The sequence below is a fragment of the Narcine bancroftii genome, chromosome 9 (genome assembly GCF_036971445.1).
Source record: "Narcine bancroftii isolate sNarBan1 chromosome 9, sNarBan1.hap1, whole genome shotgun sequence".
NCBI lineage: Eukaryota > Metazoa > Chordata > Chondrichthyes > Torpediniformes > Narcinidae > Narcine > Narcine bancroftii.
Window position 1 is genome coordinate 17,368,449 of NC_091477.1, and position 26,080 is coordinate 17,394,528.

A 26,080-nucleotide genomic window follows, 5' to 3' on the forward strand; every position below is an offset into this window, starting at 1 on the left:
CTTGACATTTGACTGTCAAGCCTTGCAGACAACCACAGGAGCAAAACCTTTAAGCAAGCACATAATGCACATCCTATTAAAGAAACAAATCTTCCTGAGAGTATTTCCTTTCTAACGTTTGGAAAGTAGCCAGATTAATGAATGGCTGTCATTTTTATATGTAGCTTGTTCCCAACACAAACAAGAGCAATAGTCCCTGATGAACTTGTGTGATTTGTTTAAACACTGTATACATTAGAAATCTTAAAAAAAAACCATTTAATTTTTAAATCCAAACAGCAGCAGTTTGTGGCTTTTGTTTTGGCGTCCTGATATTCCTGTACAGCTGGCAGACACCCATTCCCATTATTGATACAGACCCTGTCTTCATTTACTGCACATGCAATAAGTAGCATTTTGGTGGGGGGGGGGTTCTATTTAAAGCAGTTAGCAATCATGCCCAATTACTGTGGGACTGTTTTCAATGACCTTTTCATTTAAATTCTTGTGAAGTTCAGTAAATGCAAAATTGAACTGTAAATATATATTTTTTTAAAAGTCTGCTTGAACATAGCAAATGCAAATAAAGAGCAATGCCTGAAGTGTATGAGAGAAATAGATAGTTAGAGATCCTTGACAGGCAGGCGCCATCTGCGGGGAGAAAATCAAAATGACCCTGTAAAACACGAAAATGTGGTAGACACCGAGGTTAAAGTGTCCTTGAAGGTAAAAATACATCACCGACGTTTGCGGCGAGATCCCTTCATCAAGGGGATGATGAAGCTGGGGGTCACCTCCCGAAACGCCGGTGATGTATTTTTAAAGGAAACTGCTTGACCTGCTGCGTGTCTCCAGCGTTGTGTGTGATTCACAACAAAAGACCCATACAGGTTGATGACGGTTCGGAGGAAATATCACTCATTTAAAACGTTATCTCTATCATCTCTCGCTCTCAAGTATTTTCTGCATATTAAGTTTTAATAGAAACTTGTAGCGTCTTAAGTCTTTTGTTAACCTTTGCAATTATTAATGAGTTTTACCGTGACGATGGGAAACTTCTATGCTTTGCTCTTTTTTTTGTGTGGACACATTGTGCAGATTGCAAAATAAAAGAACTTTGACCGGCTGCAGCACAGGATCACTGTGTTGTTGCAGAGTCGGATTCGATATAGAACAGAGACGAGAAAAGAGGAGCTAGTAAACGCTGGGCTGGAGCTGGGCTGGGGCTGGAGCTGGAGCTGGGGCTGGAGCTGGGGCTGGAGCTGGAGCTGGGGCTGGAGCTGGGCTCCCCCATTGAGTAGTTGGGACATTGTTCTCTCCGGGCCCCCTCCCATTTTTAAATCATTCTGGAAATGATTGACGTCGAACTGACGACGAACCAGGCAAGTAAGCAGAAGAAACCAATTGCTGGGAGGCAGGGGGCGGGACATCGAGGAAGCTTTAAAAGAAAATCGGCGGCAGCTGGGAGAACAGGATCAGGTCAGAAAGGTGGGTCTTTAAACTTCCTCCGCGAGCGAAGAGCATGTTCAGCAATGCTGGGGTTGGAGCTATTGGTTCATTGCGTATAGAAATGCATGCTCTAATTTATATATGTGTTTATTTTTAACTTTATGTATTTCTGTCTTGGCTGCAAATGTAACCAAGCATCACTGATGGAGGGGCCCCGCACTGTCCGGTTCTCTCCTGTCAACACTCGATTCCAACGCCCATTGTTTCCTTTGCTCGTCTGTGGGAATTTCGTGGCCAGAGAATCCTGAAGATGGTCGAGGTTCAGGTCCGGGCGTGTCCTCTGTCTGATGAGACCGATGTGCTCAGCGGGGGTTGATCCACAAGCGGTGACGGTCATTGAGAGCGAGGAACCGACCTCGCCGCCAGTTCAGCGGCGTGTTGCCAATGTGCATTTCACGGTCGGCGCTCTGGGCGGGTTATCTCCGCTCTGACCTGCATGAACTCCTCCGGGGATGCCTATCCCGAACAAGTTCTCCTCCTGTCTTCGAAGTGGGTTCAGTTGGAGTCTCTCACTGCTCCCCACCTACAGTCGCCACTGCTCGTTTCCTATAGACGCTGCTGAGTTTCTCCAGCATTGTTTTTAACTTTGTCTAGTATGGATGTGTTGGACTGAAGAGCCTCTGTCTGTGCTGTATGAATCTGCGGTTTAAAAAAAAAAATCTTCAACTTGTTTCCCTTTTTGTATCTCTTAACTTGTTCTGGTATGATAATATTGTGGTATTTGCTGTGTCTGTTTTTTTCTAAGATGTAATGCTAACTAAAATCTGTTTAAGCATGCCGTTTTATTCATAACCCATTATTTATGTTGGGAAGCAGTTGAAAAGCCACTTGTCAAATGAAGAATGTGGAAAAATCACTGTATGGTCTTGTGTGCTGGGCAATGACTTTTAACCATTGAAGTTTCTTTATTATAAAACTTCATGTGTTCAGGTGTTATGAGCCCAGAGGACCCATAAACCCAGCACACAAGACAAAAGTTGCTTTTAAACATGAAAATAGAATCACACTTTAACTTAACTAACCTAACTTAACCCTCTTCTAATTCTAAGTGCATGTGTGTGTAAGTTTAGAAAAGTTATTTGGTTCACAGTCCCATCGCACTTCTCATTCCTCCAAATTCACTGGTTGCAGGTAATTCTTAAACTTTGCACAGAATTTAATATTTATAAAATTCACCAAGCTTTGGTGCCTGAAATGTAAATGGTTACTGCTCAGGAAGGTTCTTGTCAGTTTAGAGAGAAATTTGCTGTTCCAGGACATCCACAACTGATTCCTTTTTAATCAGCCACTCCAGTGTTTCGCTGACAAAACTTGCTCCCTTCAGGGTTCTCCAGATGATAATCTCTTTCTTCCAGGTCACCACAGAGTTCCTTTTTGTTTCTCTTATTCCAAGTGAAACATTAGGCAGCCAGTCCTCTCCTCTTCCATGAACCACAAGGGCTTTGATCAGGCTGAGCAAAGCACTTACAAACCCATCTTCGAAAATGGGGCTTTCCACAAGCTTGCCAGCTTGTCCTGTTCCAGTCCCAGCTGCTGTCATTCACTGTAACACTGTAGAAGTAATCTCTCTTGCTCTCTCTCTCTGAGAAAGCCTGTTTGACTCTGCTTACAAAACCACATGACCCTCTTAGAACAACAAGTTCTCTTCCAGATAATCTGTGACTCCAAAATGATAATTGAACTGTTGCCTTTTGTAAACAACAATTCATTAGTGGTGTCACTTGAGCACTCTCCAAAGCTTGCAAAAGCTGTGGAGCCAATGTGTCTAGAATTAGCAGAGCTCTAGTATTTCAAATAAGATCTGTTTTAAAGTGTTTGAATGTAACCGACTCAAACAACCCTTTACCAATTTATCTCCCAAAAACATATCTATATGCTCTGTTATACTGGTGTTTCATATAAATAAGTAGGATGCCATAAGTTCTCTGCTGCCTTTGTCACAATTGGAGCAGAAACTAGTTGTGCGTAGCTGGAATATGGGAAATGATTTGCAACACGTGTTCAAACATTTTTATTTTGAGTGAAGTACATGAGAGATAAATACGGGAGGTGTGGAATTTCAATGCATGACCCTATAATTTGCATGATTTAAAAAAAAAATCAGAACTTGTTATTTTATAGCTTAATCTCATTAGATAATGGTGCTTGGGGCATTTCCTTTGAATGATCCAGATCAACAAAATTTATTTGGGGGGGAAAAATGAACTGATTCATAATTTAAGACCATGCAGGGCATTTTGGGCCTCTTTGATTTTTTTTCTTCTTGTTGTATTCATTGTACAATATACATATGCATCATAATTCTTTTTGCAGTTAAACAGGTACAGTTCTTATTTAAAAAAAAAATTATAATGGTCAACCCTTTAAATTAAAAGAGGCAAGAAATACTAAGTTAAATGATAAATATTCAGTTTCTGTTGAGCAGGCAAGAGTCTTACATTTGGCAATCATGTTTCTTGCTCTTTTTTATAATTTTTTTTACTTAATAATTCATGAACCATGTCAATAACAATGTATGCAAACATTCATCATTAAAATATAGTGACACCTTCATTTTTCCCCACCCCTATAATGTGAAGCAAGAATAAAAATAAATAAACAATAAAAGAACACAAAAGAAGAAAAGAAATCGTGTTGTTCATAATTCCATATTTAAGTATTTTTGTATTTCTAGCTTTATCACTTTAAGAGATCTGAAAGTGACGGTTTCTATACTCTGGGTAAAATGTTTATTCTCTGTTAAACTACCTTTATCCACATTTTTGGATTGCTGCTACAGTGTTGATTTATGGGTGTTTGAGGCTGTTAAGTGAGATTGATTTTTTTTTGAACTTGCCTTTAAGATGATTGGAAGTTTGACAGAAGAAGCACAGAGTGAAACCTTGGCACTGGTAAACCAGCTAAATGCTCATTTGGAACAAGAACCAAAATATCAGCCAAGGATCAGTGGTTTGAAGGTCATTGAATCAGCTCATGAAAATGGGATCAGGATGACTGTGCATCTGAGAGATCTTGAAGTCAAGGATCTCCTTAGTTTGTCCCAGTTCTTTGGATTTTGCACTGACACATTTGTCCTGGCCATCTCTTTACTTGATAGGTTCTTGGGGTTAATGAAGGTAAGGTGGAATATTCTGCTTATGTACCAGTCAAATATAATTAAGATAAATTCTGTGCATCTGCTTTGAAATAGTTTCCATAATTTCATTATATTGATGCTGTAAATCCATTATTGAATGAATGAGGTATTAGAGAACACTACAGCGCAGAACAGGCCCTTTGGATCTCGACGGTGTGCTGACCCATAGATTACTTTTTTTTTTAAAAAAAGTACTGAACTATCCCTACCCAGTAACCCTCTATTTTTCTTTTATTCATGTGCCTGTCTAAGAGTCTCTTAAATTACTCTAATGTTTCAGCCTCCATCACTATCCCTGGCAAGGTATTCCAGGCACCCACAACTGTCTGCATATTTTAAAAAAAACTTATTCCTGATGTCTCCCCTAAACTTCCATCCCTTCACTTTATACATATGTCCTCTGGTGTTTGCTATTCCTGCTTCTCATAATCTTGTAAGCCTCTAAGTCTCCTCTCATCCTTGTATCCTCCAAAGAGAAAAATCCCAGCTCTGCTAATCTTGCCTTCAATAGATCAGTGGTTAGAGCACTGGCCTTGAAAACCAGGGGTTGTGAGTTTGTTCCTCAAGGGGCTTCCTTTCTGTAAGGGGCTCTGGACAATATGGAGTCTCTTCCTTATGGTAGACAAAAGTTAAAGAATTTCATGTATGTTACATTCTAAATGTAGTATTACATGACAATAATGGAACCTTTACCCCTGGTAAATCTCCTCTGCACATTCTTCATAGCTTCTACATCCTTACTGTAATGAGGTGACAGAACTGAGCATGGTGATGTCTCACCAGATTTGTAGAGTTGCAACACAACTTCTTTACTCTTGAACTCAATCCCCTATTAATGAAGCCCAGCATCCCATAGGCCTCCTTAACTCTCCTGTTAACCTGTGTAGTGACCTTGAGGGATGTAATACTAAACCTCCACTGTGGAAGTAGAGGTGTTGATGTGCTTTCTTCATGATGCCATTAGTGTGTCAGATCCTCTGACATAGTGACTCCCAAGAAATTTGACAGTACACTGCCTTGCTCACGCTCTCCTCCTCTAATTTCCCCCAGTAATCACTGGATCGTACCCCTCTGGTTTGACCCTGAAGTCAACAATCCACTCTTTAGTTTTGGTGACATTGAATGTGTGGATGTTGTTGGTGCACCATTCAGCTGAGTTTTCAATCTCCCTCCTGTATGATGATGTGTTGCACCTTTTTATACAACCAATTACCATGGTCTCATCAGTGAATTTGTAGATGTTGTTGTCATACCAAGCCTTACAGTCATAGGGTAAAGTGAGTGGAACAGAGGCTAAGAACGCAGCCTGTGGTGCTCTGGTTCTAATGGAGATAGCGGAGGAGATGTTCTTACCAATATCACTGATTCTGGTGTGGAAGTGAGAAAATCCAGGATTTAATTACACAGTGGGGTGTTGATTCCTGGGTCTTGGAGTTTGATAGAGACTGGTTGATAGAGAGTCCAGATGTATACACTTTTGCTGTCCAGATGTCCCAGGGATTTGTGTAGAGCCAGTAAGATGGCATCTGCCATAGACCTGTTGCTCCAATAGGTGAATTGGAATGGATCCGTGTTGTTGCTCAGGAAGGAGCTGATCTGCTTCACCACCAGCCTTTCAAAACACTCCATCATTGTTGATGTGAGTGTTACTGGTTGGTAGTCATTTAGGCAGGTTACAGCACACTACTTAAGCACTGGTACATTTATTTCTATTGTCATATTAGATATGGTACTGTCATGGATAGCAGTGTAGACTGCAATAAAATGCCTTTTTTCCATTTGTTCCCCATGTGTACTCTTCATGGTTGGTAGTGCATTTGAAAGTTTAAGGTGAGTTATTTCTTGGGAAGTGTTAGGAAGTCACTATTTTTTTTTCTTGTGAATCACATTTGTTCTTACTGGCTGTGGAAACTTGTAAATTTTTGAATGGCCACATCGTGGTGAATTTAAAAAAAAAAAAACAAAAAAAACGGTGCAGATGATTAGTAAAATAGTGTATATTCTTTGTGGCCAGGTGCAACCAAAACATTTGTGCTGTGTTGGCCTTTGTTGCATGAACCTTGCTATGAAGGCAACTGAAGAGGAGCGCATGGTTCCACATGTCACAGATCTGATTCGAATCAGTCAGTGCAAATTTACAGTTTCAGACATGAGGAGGATGGAGAATATTATCCTGGAAAAGCTGCACTGTAAAGTGAAAGGCCCAACTGCCTTGAACGTTCTGCGACTATATCACAATCTTATTCAAAACTGTTCTGCATCTGAAAGGTATGTTTAATAATTAAACCTATTTGTTTTGGCACATTTCCATTCAGTTCAGTGTTGTATCTATCACCTCAGTTATAGTTGGTTACTTATGAGAAGTAACCATTATACAGTATTGACTTAATTCAGCATCTTGATTTCTAATTAACCTTGACATTAAGTTTGAGAATATTGCAGAAAACATTTGGAATACCATGCCTGGGTATTACTAATATTCTTAATTATGTTTCACTTTAAAACTGCAATGCAGTGTACTGTCAAAGTATCAAACTAAACACAAGATCAGGAATATGGATAGAACGAAATACAAGAATTACAAAGTTCTTTGGACAACCTATCCTGGACCCACAACACCTCCTCATTAGTTGGGAAGATGCAGCAGTGCTTCCATTTCCTGGGAGGATTGAGGAGGGCAAGGTTACTAGACTCCATCTTGACAATTTATTACAATTGAGAGCATCCTGTCTTGCTGCATCATAATATAGTATGATAGCTGCAAAGAATCAAAGCAGAATTCAATACAGAACATCATCAGAACGGCCATGAAGATCACTGGGGTCTCCTTTTCATCTGTTGACAACATTTACTGGGAGCATTGCTTAAACAGGGAATCAAATAATTATATACCCCACTACAAGGAGAGGGATGGAGGGGTATGGACTTGGTACAGTCAGTGGGACTAGGTTTAAAACACATCTTCAGCATGGATTAGAAGGGGCAAAGGGGCCTGTTTTGTGCTATAATGTTCTATGGTTCTTCCATGAAGGAGGTACAAGAGCATCAAAATGAGGACTGCCAAGCTGGGAAATAGCTTCTTTCTGCAGGCTGTGAGACTGATGAACAGTATTCTAAGAAAATTCTCCCCAAATAATTGTGTATTTTAAATTGTATCTTTATGCATACAATAAAACCCCTGGTATCCAGCACCTCTGGGGATAGGTAGCTGGATACATGTATTTTCTGGTTGCTTGGGACTTTCTCTTACAATGCCTAACTAAGAATCTTGCATTAAGAATAAACAGTTGAAAAGACAAAAATACTATATTTTCAGCCACATTCTTTGAAAACATTTAACTGTCGCTGCATCTGCAGGCTCCTCCCCTTCACAGAGCAGCCCGAAAGAGGAACAATAATTAACCATCCCCACCCCCTCTCGAAGTTTACAGATAAAGCCTGTGACAGGAGTGACTGTTACTAAGCAGGGATAAGGAGACTCTTTAAGAGAGTCACCCCAACGTCAAGGGGCATCAACCAGTTCTTCATTCCTGGGCAATGCCATTGATGTTTCATGCAACTTTATTCAAACAGCTGCTATGAGCAAAGCATGACTAAAGCACTCTGCTGGTTGAGTATTTGTTCCTATTTTTTAACCAATTTGTTTGTTTCTTTTTTGCCAGTTGCTAGAGTTTGCCGGTTGCTTGAATTCTGGATACCAGGGGATTTACTGTATATGTGATTATTATTTGGTGTATATGTATGTGCTCCATGATCCAAAGAAACTTTCTTCTGGTTGTTTGTGTACAGTTAGATAGGATTGGCACCAGGGGAGTGGGGGCGGGGGTGTGGCATTCATGCCTGCCCAACAAGGCAGTGTGACCTCCCACTCTCTCATGGTCATCACCCCCTCCCCCCCATGAGGTATTGTAACCCCCACCCATGGCACTAAGGTCACTAGCGTGTGTCAAGCATCTCTAGCATCAATAGTTTGCACACAATATAAGCTACTTCGGAGGGATGGCGGCAGTGCCGCCGGTGAACAGACGAGGTTCATGGTAGGCAGGTCAACACAACCCCCCACCACCCAGCTGAGTGAGTTTGTACCCTCCCCCCACCCTGTTACCCTAATGACTCCAGCAAAGTCTTGCAGTAGATGATAATAAACTTGAATTTATTAAGTGCTGAAATCTTAATGCTGCAACAATATCAATTCATGATTCTGATGATGAGTTCTTCCATGTATCGTTCCTCATTTTATTGGTACATATTGCAATGGCTGCCAACATAACTAAAATTTCCCAGAGAATGACAGACGTTCTGCAAGATAATGTCCTCTTTCTAGCCAATTACCAATTTTGTATGTGTGACAGTTTAGCTATCAATTTTCAGTTTCTGAGAGTTGCTTCTCATGTGTGGTTGATAAAGGGAAATTTAATGAAAGTGTGAAGTCTCTTGTACATAGCAGAGGATGCAGAATACTTTTAACATGTGGTGAACTTGTATAACTTGTTTAGCATTACTCAGTTACATGATAAATCTTGTTTTTATTTAGGAAGGAGATGTTGAATCTTGAATGTCTTGAAATCCATCTCAAAGTCTGTAGTTGTCATTTCATCTTTTCAAAGACAAAAGTAAGTTTGGAAACCAGTAAAGGATGTTTACAGGAAATTTAATTATTTAATTTTCAAAGACTTTTTTTTTTCAGGGGTCCATATTGGCACTGTCAATTCTTGCTCTGGAGGTCCAAAGGCAAAAGTTGCTTGAATTAATGGAGACCATAGAAAGTCTACAGCTATGTTCCAAAGTGAGTGGTAATGATGCTATATTCATCTGCTGAGTTTAGGTTGAAAATCTATCTAGACTAGTTATAATTAAAACTGGACTGGCTGTTCTAGAGCTTTCTAAAGCAAAGATTGAAAATGATAGAATTCTATTTTGGCTTTAAAAGTTGTCAAGTTTATTGTCACCTGATTGCACAAGTACAACCCGACGAAACAGCATTCTCTGGTTCATAGTGCAAAACCTACAGACACACAACCAGACATAACACACCTATCGACAAATAAGACATGTTCAGGACAAGTATTTATATTTACATATAAATAAATATTGTATTGTTTCATGAATATGAGAGTTTCAGATGGTTAGTGTGAGCAGTCCCTTTGGTCGTTCAGCATTCATTCTCACTGCTCGTGGGAAGAAGCTGCTCCTCAGCCTGGTGGTGCTGGCTCTGATACTCCTGTATTGCTTTCCTGATGGGAGCAGCTGAAAGATGCTATGTGCAGGGTGGAAGGGTCCTCAATAATTTTGTGCACTTTCTTTGGACTATAATCCCAGTAGATCACATTGGTTGGGGGTGGGAAAGAGACTCCAGCGATCCTTGCTGTCTCTCTTATGGTCCTATTAAACTTCAATGCATTTCTCTGCAGCAACTTCATCACACTGTGATGCAGCTGGCCAGGAAGCTCTCGATAGAGGTCCTATAGAAGGTTGTTACTGTCCAGAGTGATTTCAGATCTATGGGGTGAGATGGGGGAGCAGGAACATGCAAAATGGATCAGGAGGAATTGTTTGTAACTTGGTTGCAAATGAATAATACCAAGGGGAACAATGTGGATTAAAACAAATTAGTGGTGAAATTCATCCTGGACCCTCATGAAGAACTTGCAATAGTAATTTGATAGCAAACTGGTCAGTGTCTAATGACCAGCAACCTGGTGTGAGACTCTTGGTCTCTGGTCACCTTATCTGCAGGATCCTCTCCCAGGTTCTCTTGCTTGGTGAGGAGGTGTTCCCCTGGTCTGTTGCTCTGTGCTTGTCCTTGTAGTCTTCTGCCAAACTTGGGAATTGCCATCTTGGCTGACTTTTAAGAAAAAGTGCTGGGGTGGTTGACATGAAGACTGGACAATAATGTCCTGTGGAGGAATGCTGTGTTCCTTTGACTGGATCCACACCAATGGCAGTATTACCATAACAGCAAGTGCAGCAGTGCTGCCATTTTTTTCCCTCTCAGAATATTTTGTAGTTCTGGTTACTCAGGTATAAGAAAATGTAATTAATGTAATTAAGATATTTGCAAGAATTTACTGGGACTGCTGGGCTTGAAATGACAAGGAGAGGCAGCAATAACATTGAACTCTTCTCCCTGAAGCAGCAAAGGCAGAGAGATCTTGTGGAGGTTTATAAAAATGAGGGGTATGGACAGACCAGATAAGTAGTCACTTTTATAAAAAAAAATCTGGGTGGGACATTTAAAACTAGAAGGCAAAATTGGATTAAAGTGCAATAGGAAAGATTTAAAAGGGATCTGAGGAGCACCCTTCTCCTAAGAAGGTGATGGGTACTGTTAGGTCTGCTTTGTTCATGAATGAGTGAGACAAACACCAGGCTGAGTCGAAATCAGGGTTCTTTGTTCTTTATTACCGGATTGTAACACTTGCGACCAACCAAGTTAGTCGGAGAATGCATTCTGCCGTTATCAGCAAAATGGTGATTTTTTATACCCTTGGATACATGCTTAGAACATCATCATATCATTACTTGTCCAATGACTAAAACTGTTGCTATCCTTTCCCTGCTAGCTTCCTGCCTCTCAATCCATCAATGTCTCTCTTAAACTGTTGCTATCCTTTCCCTGCTAGCTTCCTGCCTCTCAATCCATCAATGTCTCTCTTATCTTGTAAGTACAAGGATGCATTCTGTTACTCCTTAGTACTGGGTGACTCCTTCTCCGGTCCCATCTCATGATGTTTTACCTTACAGTACATGGAATGAACTGCCAGAGGAAGTGTTTAACATTTAGAAGCTATTTAGATAGGTACATGGATGGGGAAGGTTTAGAGCAGAGGTGGCCAACCTTTTAATTTAGTACCAGGCCATTTCGGCCACAAGTCTGTGCCACCCAATTAATCTACACCCCTGGTACGTACTTGTGGGCTGAAATGGCTGGTTACCAAATTAAAATGTTGACCACCCCTGGTTTAGACAGACAATATAGCATAGACAAGTTGGGCTGAAGAATGTGTTTCTGAGCTATAAAACATTTGCGACTCTTGTGCTTCATCTTCAGATGAGTGTTGAGAGCTATTAGTGTGGTGAGAGTCCGTTTACCTTGATTGGGACAACAATTTGTCAGCTCTTGTTCTATCAAGAACTTCTTTACTACTTGGGCATTCTGAAAGATGAGACCTGGGGACATCTGTTGGTATTTACTGTGATGCTTCCCTCACACACATGCACTGGAGATGTACTTTCAGAAGATCATTGACATCTTGTACAATAATCCTGGCACTTCTATGCCTCTCATTGAAACAGAATTCACTTCGTGAGGTAGATTGGTGTAAGGTGATTGTGAAGTGGAAGCTGAGCTTCAATCCTTAAATATTCAAATTGAATTTTGTGATTTACATCTGAAAGAGCTCATTATTTTGGATTTGGAGCTTTTGCATTTTATTTTTCCTATAATCATGGTCAAAACTTTCTTTCATAATAGTTTTTGGGATTGTTTTGTTGGTACCTTGCATGGATCCAATGGGAAGACGTTCTTCCACCCACCCAGCCATCCCTCCTCCCCCCTCATTGTTGCTGGCCCCTCCCTCCTTTCTCCACATCAACTCCTGCCTTTGTTACCCCCTGACGCCTATCAGCATTTTCTCATCCTTTGATAAAGGACTCAGGCCTGAAATGAAGGTTCTCTATCTTTACCGTTGCTCCATAAAGGGCACTGTTTGATCTGCTAAGTTTTGGTTTTTAATTCAATCATGGTGTCTACAGATTTGTGTGGTTTTTTTTTTAATGCTGATACTATTCATCTTTACAAAGGAAAAAATTGAAATTTTGCATTTTTTTGGCCTCAGATTAGTGATCAAGATTTATTCTACTGGAGGGAACTTGTTGCAAAATGTATAGCAGAATATTCATCATCTGCGTGCTCCAGACCAAGTAATAAAAAACTCCTGTGGATTGTTTCAAGATGCACGTCTAGGCAACTTCAAAGTTACCATCATATTGCTCCTCTGCCAACGATCCCTGAACTGTGACTTGTAGTGAGAAAGGTATGACCTGATGTAATTTGTTTTAATAAATAAAACATGAATTTTTTGATAGGAACTGGGAAAACAATGGTCTATCATTCATCCAAATGGCTCTCACCACAAATATTGAATGAACTGCCTCTCAGTTGCACTGTATATTAGTAACAAGTATACAGAAATGACGAGAATCATAAATGGATACAGCACAGACCCGAGGAGACTATTTAATCCATAGTCTGTACTAGCTCTCAATGGGATCAAACTATGAATTTTCCTGTACAATATTGGTTCCCAAGCTATTCCAGTAGCCAAATGCTGTTTGATAGCAGGATTGAAGTATAATGTTCCTCTACTTACGATTTTTTTGAAGTTATGATGGTACGAGTGATGTGCATTTTAATGAAAATACCTGTATGTAGTCACTTGGTACTGTAGTTTCACAATTTGCTGCATGGTGTTGGTGTAACTGTAGTTATTGATTATTGCGTAACAGAATTATGATTTTTTAGTGTAAAAGGCTTTCACCATTTAATTATAAAATGGGCTTTGTTTTGGATAATTTAGCCCAGCTGTGATCTAAGCACATTTAAGATAGAATATTTGTTCATCTTAGGCTAGCCTTTCAAGTGTTCAATAAATTACATTAATTTTTTATAAAATCGGCTTTGTGTTAAGATAATTTTGCCCAACTGTGGGTACAGTAAGTGTTCTTGGCACATTTAAAGTGAGGTTGGCTATGATGTTCAGTAGGCGTGGAACTGTATTTTTGGACTTATGATTTTTAAACCACACGATGGGTTTAATTGAAACTTAACCCCATTGTTAAGACTAGGAGCATCTGTATTTATTTTTCTGGTTAAAATTTGAAGAATACCAACAAGGGGGAACTTTCCAATGCTGAGCAGTCTATCACGTTAAATGTGCAAAAATAACCTCAGTTTAAACAGCAAGTCATGTAGTATGAATCAACTAAGTTCAACATGAGGTGCCTGTTTCTTGTCTACTCAAATCAGTCACGGACCCACCGAGGACCGGTCGGCGAGCCCGGACCCTCCGCCCCGCTTGCGAACCCCAGCGCCGGTTGGGCTCCAGGCGCCCTCCCTTCCCAGCCCAGAAGAACAGCTGAGCTTGAAGGGGGGTTGCTTTTGCACAGAGCCGGGGCACGATTTGGGAGCGAGGGGCCGGCTTGTGGCCACTAACTTCCCACCAGGTGAGAATGGCTTTGGTCGTGATGGAGGAGAGAAATATGGTGGAGGGTACCTGGAGTGTGTTTGGAAGATCACTTGTGGATACTTGATAGGATGGTCACTCGAACAAGAGGACATGGTCACAGAATGACACCCCCCACACCCCCCACACCCCCACCCCCACACACTATAAAACAAAAAAAATCAGTCACAGTTCTATCTGAAGAATGATTTTTTTTTTGGTACTTAAAATGCAGTATGTATGAATTCTTTGGTTACTCATTTTTAAGTGTTTAAAAACCCTGTTGTCCAGAAATAAAGTGTGACACGAATTTTCTTTTCCCCCCTGCAACAATAAGGATTGACCTTTGTCACATTGAGTGCCACAACAGTGAATTGACTGCAGTGAAATATTGCCTGGAATGTGGTTTTTTTTTTAAAAAAAAAAAGGCATTTTTTTTTCCAATTTAAAAGTTTTGAGCTTTTTTAAAATGATTCCCAACTATATATGCATAGTGAAAAATTAATGTTTGAAAGCTGAATGCAAGGTTCAGGCAAATATTGATAAATACATTGAATAAAGGGTGTTAGAATATGTCAATGAACACTCAAGTGAACTTTTAACTTTTGCTACAAGTTCTAAATGGGCATATCTAATTAATTTTAGAGTGGAAATGTACTTATCTGAGAGAATTTTCAATTGCCCACAGATAACAATAAGAAAGGAAATAGTGACTTGAATTAGTTGACTAGAGAGATGTATTTGCACTTAATCGATTTGAGTAAATGGAGAAGTTTGCAAATTTGACATCTTTGATTTGAGATGCATAATTTTTCATTTGCAGATTTATTTAAAAGGGACTTTGGATTTTAAAATATCAATGCTTGCCCCTATACAAGTGTATATTTTTTACCTTTGTTTGTTCAGCCATTATTAGTAAGCATTTACTTGTAAGGCATCTTCCATGCCTCAAATGTACACTTAAAACGGCCCAGAAATGTTCTGTTTAAGTTAAATCATTGTATTAGTTTATAATTTACTTACACTTGGAATGTTTCTTGGCATACATTTCCAACCAAATCTTTCAGTTCAAACTGCAAAATTATTCCAATGGTACGGATGACGTCTCTGGTCTTATAATTTGGTGAGTTAATTGATACATGCTACTTTTATGCACAAGTCAGTTTTGAGTTAATTCTCCATATTGTAATTTTAGAAAGCAATTTTATAGAAAACTTTTTTGTACAGATAAGCATTACTCTATACATGCAAAACTGAGTCCTTCCAGTATTCTATATCTTTCCAGTTGTTAGTTAACTAATATTTGGTTATTGGAACAAAGCAGTAATGGCATTCATTTCTCCCAGAGCCATTTCTCAAAAGTTTTGTATTTGAGTTGCCTTGAAGGGAATGGAGATTTCTAATTTTGTATTTGCAATATGTTGAGTAACAGACTTTCCATGCATTTAGACATTTGGAAGATCATCTACCTCTATTTTGGTACAGTTTTTCTAGGAATTGTTTTGGGCAACTACTTGCCTTCTGGTTGTTTAATGGTAGGCTCTATTATAAGTCATTTAAAAGTATTATTTCGTTTAGGATTTTTTTGCAATTAAAATTCTTGACAAAATGTGGCTCTTTTACAGTACAGGCTATCTGATGAATATTAGACTCCTCCCTCCTAAAGACTGGAATCTAGCTGTAATCATGGTTGCTGCTCACCTGTTGGAATATTGATAGTTAACTTTGGAAGGATTTTGCCCTTTACAATGAGCATGTGATTCAGTAATTTTTGTAAAGGAAATGCTTTGGTTTTTTTTTTCTACTACTAAGTCAGATAAACATTTTACTCCGGATAACTTTATATTTAAAAAAAAACCCAGCAGCAACAGTAAATCACGTATCAATGTTTAAACAACAAAGGAAGGCTTTTTGAACATTAAAATGTTTAATTCCCACCAAATCAAAAGCTGGCTGCAATACTGCCACTGATCAGAGTCCTCCCAACCATTGCTGCTAATCCCCAGGGGAGCTCCCGACTCCGAATCTTCCCCTAGGGCTACCGCAGACTGGGGAGTCCGAGTTCGGTGGTAGGCCAAGGAGTCAGCAGCCAGGGAAAGTCTGAGTTCCCACTCCTGCCCGGGAGGCAGCTCTCCTTTATGGGACAAGGGACCACTTGTGGCTGCTACACAGTTTAAGAGGAAAGTCAATGGGGAAGGCAAAGAAGAAATGGAATGAGAATAATCATTATTGTAATCTTATGTTGAGTGAATTTTTTCAACCTGTGAGGTCTGTTTGGCTCTGAAATATTTTTTTCGGATAAATGAGGATTTCTGGATATCCTTATTTATCTGAAATTTAAAAAAATTGGATAAATGATTTCAGATAATCAGAGTTGCACAATTATAATCTATGCATAAAGAAAGAAAAACAGATCAAATTAGGTTAAAAAAATTAGCATTCAATTTTATATGGCATATCATTCAAGAACACTGGGGAAAATGTCTTGTTGCTAAGTTTTTTTTAAAAAAACTAAGCCTACAGCCTTTAGTTAAGTTTTGACCAATTAATTGATTAATGCACTGCACAAACTTATTTGCAAATTGAGGGGTAAACTACTTGAATTGAATTGTTCTATAATTACATTTTTTATTCCATAAATGTAAGTTTCAATACTAGTTAAATTTGCTTTGATTCCACAACCTTTTCTGATAGAAATGAATACACTGCTTGATCTTTTGATGCTGGTGAGTACCTAAATGCAATATCTTGTACACAAACAATCACCTCAGTTTAAATTCTGATATTTGACCTGTTTATTGAATAAACACATTTCTGTTAACTTTTTGGCCAGTTATTTTAAGATTCTTGGGTCTGGGGAAGATTTTAAATCTAAGAAGGCACTTTTATTTAATCCAACAATTAGTTAACTGCAGGTAACTGATCCTGTGTATGGCAGTTGCTATTCATCTTCAAGTAGAATTAATTTACTGAAAATTATTGAAATGAGTTATCCAAATGGAGGCAATAGCAATTTGGATCAAGGATAGTCTGCAGAGAGATGTCTACTCAATGGACAAAGACCAGGAAGATGTTGCAAGTCGGGGTCATCCATTTTCAAAGGAAATGGGGCAGTAGAAAAACATATGAATGGAAATAGTAACATAGGAATCAGGGGAGTAGATTTAAGAGATGAAGAGTTGCTTCTCCCAGAGCAGTGAATCTGTGGCATTCTGACGAAGCAGTAGAGGCTGCCCTGTTGAATGTATTTACGCTAGATTTTAAGAACCGGGGAAATTGAGGAACAGATGATTAAGGACAGATGATGAAAGGACAGATCAGCCATCCTATTGCAGAGTAGGCTCAGTGGGCCAGATGGACAACTCCATCTATTTAACAGTTTCTCATCTGGAATGAATGGGACCAGAACCCTACTCAGAATTGTACTTTTACTAATTCCCATTTTACAATAAGTTTAGCTCCCTGCTTACAATTAAACTGGATGTGACTTTAAAAATCAGATTAATAACCAAAGACTGCTTACTTGCCTAAGTTACATCACAGGGGTACATCGAAACTCAAACTTTTTGACAGTTAATTTCAATATCATGTTGGTCCAAAGAGCAAACATTGACTCTAGTGCCATTGCAGCCAGGAATGTAGGTGTTCTATTGTAAAAGAGGCTAATCAAACAAGAGTGGAGAAATATGAAAAGTAATTGGTTTTTAAACACAAGTAGAACAACTGTCTGGATGGAAAGAGTAAAAGCATCATTCCTTTTGCTAACAATTTAAAACTAACAATAATTCAGATTTGGTCAAAACAAAAGTCACAATTTTCATTCAACTTTTTATTGCATTTCACACACCTTTCAGTGAAATGGCAACTATAAATTATACAGTGGAAATAACTCAAGCCATGTAACATGTCAGCTGACGGTTTAGTCCTTGAAATTGTACATTCTGATGACTAACAAATTACCACCTGTAATATCAGTATTTAATAAAGCAACAAGAAACTGGACAGAATCAACTAATTTACCAGCAAACTGGGATATTGCAAATGGTCAAGTATCATACATGGTGCTTTACATGGAGTAATTAACCTGTGTGTGATGTACAAATTTGTTGCAGGAAATGGTAGTATATGGGTAAAGGGGCATTTTTAAACTACTTTTCAAAAATTCAAGATGCACAGCATGCCTCCATACAGTCCTTTCTTTGCTATAGGCATTTTCCACTTAAATAATCATACCCAGTTACAACTCTACAAAAAAAACTGATTTAATGGCGAAGTAAACATAAATCTCCATTACACACAGGAAAAAGGGGGAAAACAATGCCACCTTCAATTACTTAGAGCTACACAAGCTGCAACAATGTATTGTTTGGGATTTAGCCAAGAGATAGCAAAAGAAGTTGCTCTCAAAAACAATGCTAACACAAGAGGTTTGGGTTCAAAACTCCATTTAATGGGCCAGCTACAAGTTTTAAAACTGGTCACCAAGCCAAGAATTGGTATTCTTCCACAGCGAAAATTCCAACTTCTGTATTCTCTGAATGCAGATTATCTATTTTTTAGTCAAAACAATATGCTTTCTGTGAATTCACTTAGGCCTGCCAAGTAACAAATAAGATGCAGGTCTTTCATTTAATGATTAATGGTTGATTGTAGTGTTTATCTATGCATCACTTATTGAAATATTTTAAAGCCCAAAAGAGGCACATACTTGTAAGTCAACAGTGCATTGCACTGAATGATTACAAAAGCACTTTTCCTTTCTGCTCCACTCAAAACTCCAATTTAGCATTCAAACCACCAGATGAACATAACACAAATTAAAGGATGCAAAAAGGATCCAAGTGAGTGCATAGAGGTTGTATAAGCATCTCTCCTTTTGATATATTTATATTCAAAATAAATGGTCACCAAATATTTGGACATAGCATTTATAGAAAAATTGAACATTCGTCTGTTAACATAAAATCAAAACTTAATTTTGACCAGTACTAGCCTGTTGCAAAGACGTATGTACCTAGGTGGTAATTTATAACATTCAAAAGGAAAAAATATAATGTGGAATCATTGAAGATTGGAAAATTTTCAAAAGGCAGGCCATCTTGGTTTATTTCTAATTGATGACAACATTAATGCAGACTAACAAAAAAAAAGCACTGAAACAAAATGCAAGCAACTTACTGAACTTCTGGTAGATGCTTAAATCCAGCATTTGATTTAGTAGTAGAAAGCTTGCGAGGAAAATAGGAGTCCTGTAGCATCTGTGAATAAAGGCAAGTGGCAGCAGGGAGAGCAATTTTTTTTGTGAAAGCTACAAACAAAATCAGAACCAGTTTTCATAACTAACACATTTCAGTCAAACCCCAGGTGTATTCATTTCCTGTTCCATTATAAAAATGGGAAGGGATAAAAGATAAACACTTAAAATTTGCTAGATGTTCAAGACTATCAGTTTCAGGTTATTCCATTCACCATAAAAGAAAAAAAGCTGTCCTGCAGGATCCATGACTTGAAACTTCAAAGTTTGTGTAGCTGACTACTGCACATTTACTCAATGTCCATTTCTGGTAGATTTTGTTGGTGTGGTTCAGCATTTTTCTTGGCATCCTCAGTGGTGGCAGGTGGGGAGCCTTCAGAGTTGGTATTTTGTTCTCTGTTAACTGGTCCATTCTGTTCAGCCTCTTTTTCTTCCTTGGGTGGCTCTATCTTGGGTTTGGGTTTGCTAACAATGGGGTTACAAAGGCTGACCAATTCCTGAGAAGCAAAGCGGAATCCATTAAACCCTGATAGGGCGCAAAAAGAAAACGCAACCACAGCAACACCAATTTTAGTGAGGGTGGAGGGAACACAAGCAGAAAGTCCACTGCTGATTTTATCAAGACACCTTTGCTCGATTCGCTATAATAATGCCGACACAAAATTAGCAGTCCTCTTCATGAAATTTAACACGAGAGATTACTGTTGTAGCCCTTTGCATGCTTTCAATGTATTCAGATTTTCTTCTAAAGTTTTTCTATAAAACCTATTTTCATCTACCCTACTGTTTTTGTGAAGAAACCAGTTACTTTACTAAGTTGAAAGTGGTTATCCACAAGGTGATAGGCTATTCTATTCCATTTCTTCTCTTTAATAATTGGTCTGAAAATACAATAAATTTGTTACATTCTGGGGACTTTTTGAAAATTAATCCAAAATATATATTTAATGAGAATTACACAAAAATGCGAGAGAAACTCAGCAGGTCATGCATTGCCGAATTTCTCTAGCACGTGCGTATTGCTCTCCAATCACAGAGTCTACAGATTTTTACTGTTCAACTCCATATTTACTGATTCTCATCATTAATGATAGATTTTTTTTGGGGATCAGTTTCAAAGTCTCTAGAATATCACAGATTTATCGCTGCAAATAAATTTGAAGAATGGATATTTTCAGAAATTATTCAAGGACTTGGAGAAATGGTATTGGTGCTAGACCTTCAAAATAGTTTGACTGGAGCTTGCATTATGTTCAAATATACTCTTATCAAAACCAAGAGCATAATTTCTACTGGGCTTCCCTTGTTCAAATTCATCAAGTTAATATTCAGAAGCCTTTTAATTATAATGAGAGTCAAATCCATGCTAAAATCATTTAAATTTGCAACATACCTTAACCTTCTCTCTAATTTCTGCACATTTCACAAGTGGTTCTTGTGTTAGAATTTGTTTACTCTGCAAATTCATTTTCCTGTTCATCCATTCCATTGATCCTTGAACACATTTTTCCACTTTCTCCATTTCTGTGGGATCCAAGTGATCATAGTATTCTTCCTGGCAGAGAACAAGCGAAAAACAAAATCATTAAATACCCACTTTCGTAAATCAGCACTCCATTTTAAACCCAGTGACAGTCAAATTCAGTTTTGGTTCAGGCACATTTTATGGCACTGATCAATGATTTAATCAGATTACCAAATCTAGCACAAAATATTGGCTCTGTAAATGATGCATTTTTTTTCAACTTACAATTTTCATTCATCCCAGTTAAATCTGACATTAGCAGAAGGCTCACAAAGGAAAATACAATGATTCAAAAATTAAACTCACTGCAAATTCTGTATTGGGAACCTTTTTTTTTAAATATATTTTTTTATTTTTCACACTATGAACCACATCAACCAAAATATGTACAAACATTTCTCATTAAATTTACACGGTGGTCTTTTCTCCCCTTTCCCCCTCCCCCTTCCCTTCCTCCCTTCTACCCACCCCCCTCCAAAACCCATAAATATTTAACATACAATACGATAAAATCATAAAATGATATTTTCACACAAAGGAAAATAAACAAGAAAAATGCATCATCTATTTATTACACTCTGAATCTAGTAGTTTTGTCTTCTTATCATTTTCATTCTCATTTTAGGGGATGGAGGTCGTAGGCAAGCTTTCTCTGATAAGTTCCATGTATGGTTCCCAAATTTCCTCAAACATTATGATTTTATTTTTTGCAATGGAATACATTTATTCATTTTCATTTCCTGCATTGATTTAACCATAAATTTGGATACTTTATTCTTTTTACTTGTCTTTTGTCCAGTTTTATCCAACATTGGGTCCAAATTAAGGTTAAAATCCCCTCCTATCAATATATATTTCTTCCTTGTGTGTCTGCAATCTTTAAAAAAAAAAATCCTGCATAAACTTTTGATCCTCCTCGTTAGGCGCATATATATTGAGCAAATTCCAAAATTCTGAGTATATCTGACACTTTATCATTGCATACCTCCCTGCCAGATCTATTATTTCCTCCTCTATTTTGATTGGTACATTTTTGTTAACTAGTATGGCTACACCCCTAACTTTTGAATTATAGGATGCTGCCATTACGTGTCCTTCCCAGTCTCTTTTTAGTTTGTTATGTTCCGCTTAAGTTAGACGAGTTTCCTGCACAAATGCTACATCTGTTTTTTCCTTCTTCAATAAATTTAGTAGCTTCTTCCTTTTAATTTGGTTATGTATTCCATTAATGTTTATAGTCATATAGTTCAACATGGCCATCTTGTATCTTGCATACGCCTCTTTTCCACCTCTTCGCCACCTCCATCCCCCTTTTCATCTCTTAGTTTTCTCTTATTACACTTAATGTACAACACATTTAAGACAAAGTACTCCTGCAGTTCCCACATCCACTAATACCTTAACCCCAAAAGTTCCCCCCATCTCTGAGTTGCCCCATATCCCTTGCCGGGCAACCACAACTCCCCTTTTCATTTGGATTGCCATCTTGTTCGCAGTGTCAACTGATTTTGCAGAGACGGTTATTCCCCCTCTACCAGCCCTCTCCAGAAAACACTAAAAACACAAAGCTCTCGCTCCTTTTTTTCCCCCTCTTTACTCTCTTTCTTCCCTTTTCTTTTCCCTCTCTAGTTCTTTACATATACATTGTTTTTACATCTTTATATATACTTTATCACCATTCTTCATTCTTGTTACATCTCTTCATTTCTCCTGTCCTGCAAACGTTCTGCAAATTCTTGCACTTTCTCTGGATCTGAGAACATTCTGTTTTGCACTGCTGGATGTCTTAATATGAATTTGTAACCTTTTTTTCATAAAGTTGATTTTGCTGTATTAAATTTCTTCCTCCTTTTTAAGAGTTCAAAACTAATGTCTGGGTAGAAAAATATTTTTTGACCATTGTATTCCAATGGTTTATTATCTTCTCTAATTTTATTCCTTGCCTGCTCCAGTATATTTTCTCTTGTCGTGTATCTCAAAAATTTTACTAAGATGGATCTTGGTTTTTGATGTGTCTGGTTTCGGAGCTAATGCTCTGTGTGCCCTTTCTATTTCCATTTCTTCCTGCATTTCTGTCGTTACCAGGACCTTCGGGATCCATCCTTTTATAAATTCCTTCATGTCTATGCCTTCTTCACCCTCCTTCAGGCCCATTATTTTTATGTTGTTTCACCTATTATAATTTTCTAACATTTCAATTTTCTGAGACAACTCTTATGTCTCTAATTTTTTTGTCACTTTCTTCCAATTTTTCTCAAGTCATTTACTTCCATTTCTACAGCCATTTCCCACTCTTTCACTTTCTCTACTCTTTTCTCTATTTCTGTCATTACCAGTTCTAACCTTTGCATTTTATCTTTTGTTCTTTTCATTTTCCTTTTAATTGCATTAAATTCTAATGATAACCATTCTTTTAGTGATCTCAATTGTTCTTAAAAAAAAACTAATTTTATTCATCAGTTTTACCTTTTATTTCTCTTGTCCATCAGTTTTACCTTCTAGTTCTCTGTGAAGATCTTGGTCTTCTTCTTCCTCTTCTTCTGTGTCTGTATCTCTTCTGTTTTTCCTGATGAGCTATTTGTATCTCTTTGTCGGGCCTCTTCTTGCTGGGCCTCTTGTTGTTGGTCCTTCCCTCCTGTGCTGCTCGTCTGTTGTTTCTTGCCCTCCAGCTGAGAGCCCTGGTGTCGAGCGTCCCTCAGCTGCTCGCACTGTGACAGCCTCGCTCCTCTGCTGAGCCCCCCCCCCCCCCCCACCTCGCCAGTGTCCTCTTTCTCCTTTGATTGCGCAGTTGCGCACTTTTGTTTTGCTCCGAGAGCCATTTTTGTAGTGCACCGGCTGGTGGGCCGCGACTCCGCAGAGCAGGCACTGACCTCAAGGGTCGGGCGCTCCTCGTCATCAGTGTCCTGTTTCTTCCCGCAGGTAAGGCCCTCTTCCTTCTTCTCTGACGACTTTTTAACTTCTTTTTTTCCAGTTGTTCTTACTTTCTCCTTCTTGGAAGCCATCTTCTTTGTATCTTTATCTTCTATTTCTTATATTCTATTTTTGTTATGCTTTGCTTTTTCCTAACTTTTTTCCTATTTTCCTAGAGAGGGCTGGTTTTCCCAACCTGCCACTACTCCATCACGTGACTCCTCCCTGTATTGGGAACCTTGAAGCAGAAACAGCCTTGTATTGATCCTTTAATGTAAATATAATTGCTCAGGAAGAATCAATTTAATGTGAAAAGCCACTTCTACAAATGACCAAATAGCAATTGTATCCATCTTCTTTTGGCTATTCCTTTAGATTTGCCATTCCAATTTTGGAAAAAAAAAAGACCATCTTCACTATTAGTGAAGACCTACACCTTCCACATCTTGAAATACATGATCATTTTAAGGAAAAATATTCATGTCTGACATCTCTGGATTAATTAAGAGAAACAAGAACACCGATGAATAATGTTTTGATTTTCCAGAAATAGACAAACTCTGCCTCAGTTTAGATTAAAAAAAATGCAGGTTGGCAAAAAAAAAAAGGCTTTCGTCCAAAAAGATTTGTTGCATTTTATTACATCTCTTCTTTTTTGGAAGCTGCCTGGATATCATGCAAAAATAAGTTATTCACTGTGTCTTAGTGTATATGACAATAATCAACCAAAAAAATAACCCGCAAGCACCCAATTCTCAAAACAATTTCTCAACAACAGCAGTTGAATTATTGCCGCGATTTACAACATTGCAACTATTTCTTCATTGGAAATATGAACTTAAAATTTCAAAGACATCATGAATCATTCATCAACAACTTAGAACAAGTGGTCCCACTGCTGTCAATGCAAAATGTACATTAGATTGGTTTACTGTTTCAGTCAACTTCCCTTCAACTATAGGAATACACAAAATATTTAAAAATTCATGATTTAGTAATGAAGTTATTGATATAGTAATCACAATGAAATCATAAAAATTATTTTGATCTGCAGGATCATCACATATTGCTCACAATATCCCTTTAACACACAGCATTTCATCTCTCTTGAAAAGCCAGGCTATATTGAATACATTTTGTACAGTGTTAAATCCCACTAAATCAAATAGATTGCATATTAATGCAAATTAATCCCTTGGCAACTGAATCTCTACTTTCTCATCAACAGATCCATCACCCCCTGCCCTTTGACCATCAACACAGAGACAACTCAAGGCCTGTTGACTCCACTGCAAATCCAAAGATCTTATTGTGGACTTTAGGAAGGGTAGGTTCAGGGATCACACCCTAATCTTCATTGACGGGATGGTAGTGATGAGGGTTAGGACCCACCAATCCATGGATGTCCATTTATCAGAGGACCTCTCAGAGCCAGCACATCAGGGCAATTGTGAAAGCAGCACAGCAATACCTCCACTTTCTTAAAAAGCCAGCGATTGGAACATTATTGAATACTTTATCGGACTTCGACAGATGCACCATGTAAAGTATGCTCACTGGTTACATCATTGCCTGCTTGTGCAGGAATACAGAAGGTGGCAGAAAATGGGGAAACCTGGTCAAGACCATCATGGACATAGAGCTTCCATGCTTTGAAATCAACGAGACACTGTTGAAAGAAGGCAATCAACATAGAGCACACATGTCAAACTCAGGCCTGCGGGCCAAATTTGGCCCGTGATATAATTATATTTGGCCCGCAAGATCATATCAAATATGTATTAGAGCTGGCCTGCTGGCTGCCGCGCATGCACAGCTAATACTACAAATCCCAGAATGCTTTGCAAATGCACTGGCGCTGGCCCGTCAGCGCGCTAATCGCCCCCACCTCCTCTCTTTACTTTCATTAGCATCTGCGACCTGTCGCCCAACTCACATGTAATAAACCCCTTACGAAAAATGGCCAAACGAAAGACAGAAAACAGGACCTTTCGAGACAGGTGGGAGGCAAACTCTGACCCCAGAGTTTGATGAACTTGCATCTAAGAAGAGATGCCAAGTATCTGGTTTAGACCCAGGTGCATCAGAGTAAATCACAGTGCAGCAAGCTAAGCTTGGATTAATATTTTCTTTGGTTAACTTTGGACTGTTCATAGTTGAAAGATTGGATTTTCATTGAAGCAAGTTGTTATTTTTTGGACTTGTTGGCTTGTGGAAAAAAAAAACATTTAAAAGGAGCCTGTCCCGCATCGGACTTGTCAGCCACAAACGAGCCTGCAGCTGACGTGGACATTACCCCTCCATAAATCTTCGTCTGCGAAGCCAAGCCAAAGAAAGAAAGAAAGAAGAAAGGCTATAGAGAAATATTATTTATTGAATATTTTATTTCTCATTTGTTAATGTTTCTTCTAGAAAGAGTTTAACCAAAATTATTATTAAACATTTATTTTAATAAGAAAAAGTTTAACTTTACATATGTTGAAAGAAGAGAAAACATGCAGATGTTGTTGAAAATTTTCAATAAATATTTAGTTTGGCCCACG

At 38.4% G+C, this 26,080-nt stretch overlaps 2 protein-coding genes across 6 annotated transcripts in view; one reads left to right on the plus strand and one right to left on the minus strand.

Annotated features, from left to right (window-relative positions):
- Positions 1 to 716: 716 nt before the first annotated feature.
- On the plus strand, positions 717 to 26,060 carry ccng1 (cyclin G1). 4 transcript variants are annotated; one of them, XR_011344747.1, is made up of 8 exons: positions 1,210 to 1,467; positions 4,332 to 4,604; positions 6,639 to 6,892; positions 9,159 to 9,237; positions 9,312 to 9,410; positions 12,463 to 12,660; positions 13,653 to 13,849; positions 24,766 to 26,060. XR_011344747.1 is itself a non-coding variant. In XM_069898215.1 (7 exons), the coding sequence occupies exons 2-6, from the start codon at positions 4,332 to 4,334 to the stop codon at positions 12,643 to 12,645; spliced, it is 888 nt and encodes a 295-aa protein (XP_069754316.1). In that variant the 5' UTR covers positions 1,210 to 1,467; the 3' UTR covers positions 12,646 to 12,660; positions 13,653 to 17,578. The 4 variants fall into 4 exon arrangements, 3 of the variants coding, with proteins under 3 accessions (XP_069754313.1, XP_069754316.1, XP_069754314.1); XM_069898215.1 differs by lacking the exon at positions 24,766 to 26,060 and having other exon boundaries at positions 13,653 to 17,578; XM_069898213.1 differs by lacking the exon at positions 13,653 to 13,849 and having other exon boundaries at positions 1,211 to 1,467; positions 24,766 to 26,059.
- Positions 17,663 to 26,080, minus strand: part of LOC138743238 (heat shock 70 kDa protein 4-like) — a 57,936-nt gene continuing 49,518 nt past the window's right edge. Inside the window, exons 18-19 of one of the 2 annotated variants that reach the window (XM_069898211.1) lie at positions 20,496 to 20,657; positions 17,663 to 19,106 (exon numbers count right to left, since the gene is read on the minus strand). In XM_069898211.1, coding sequence (XP_069754312.1) covers positions 19,023 to 19,106; positions 20,496 to 20,657 — 246 coding nt within the window. In that variant the 3' untranslated portion in view covers positions 17,663 to 19,022. Of the gene's footprint in view, positions 19,600 to 20,495; positions 20,658 to 26,080 lie in introns of both variants that reach the window. The other variant, XM_069898210.1, reaches the window with a different exon arrangement.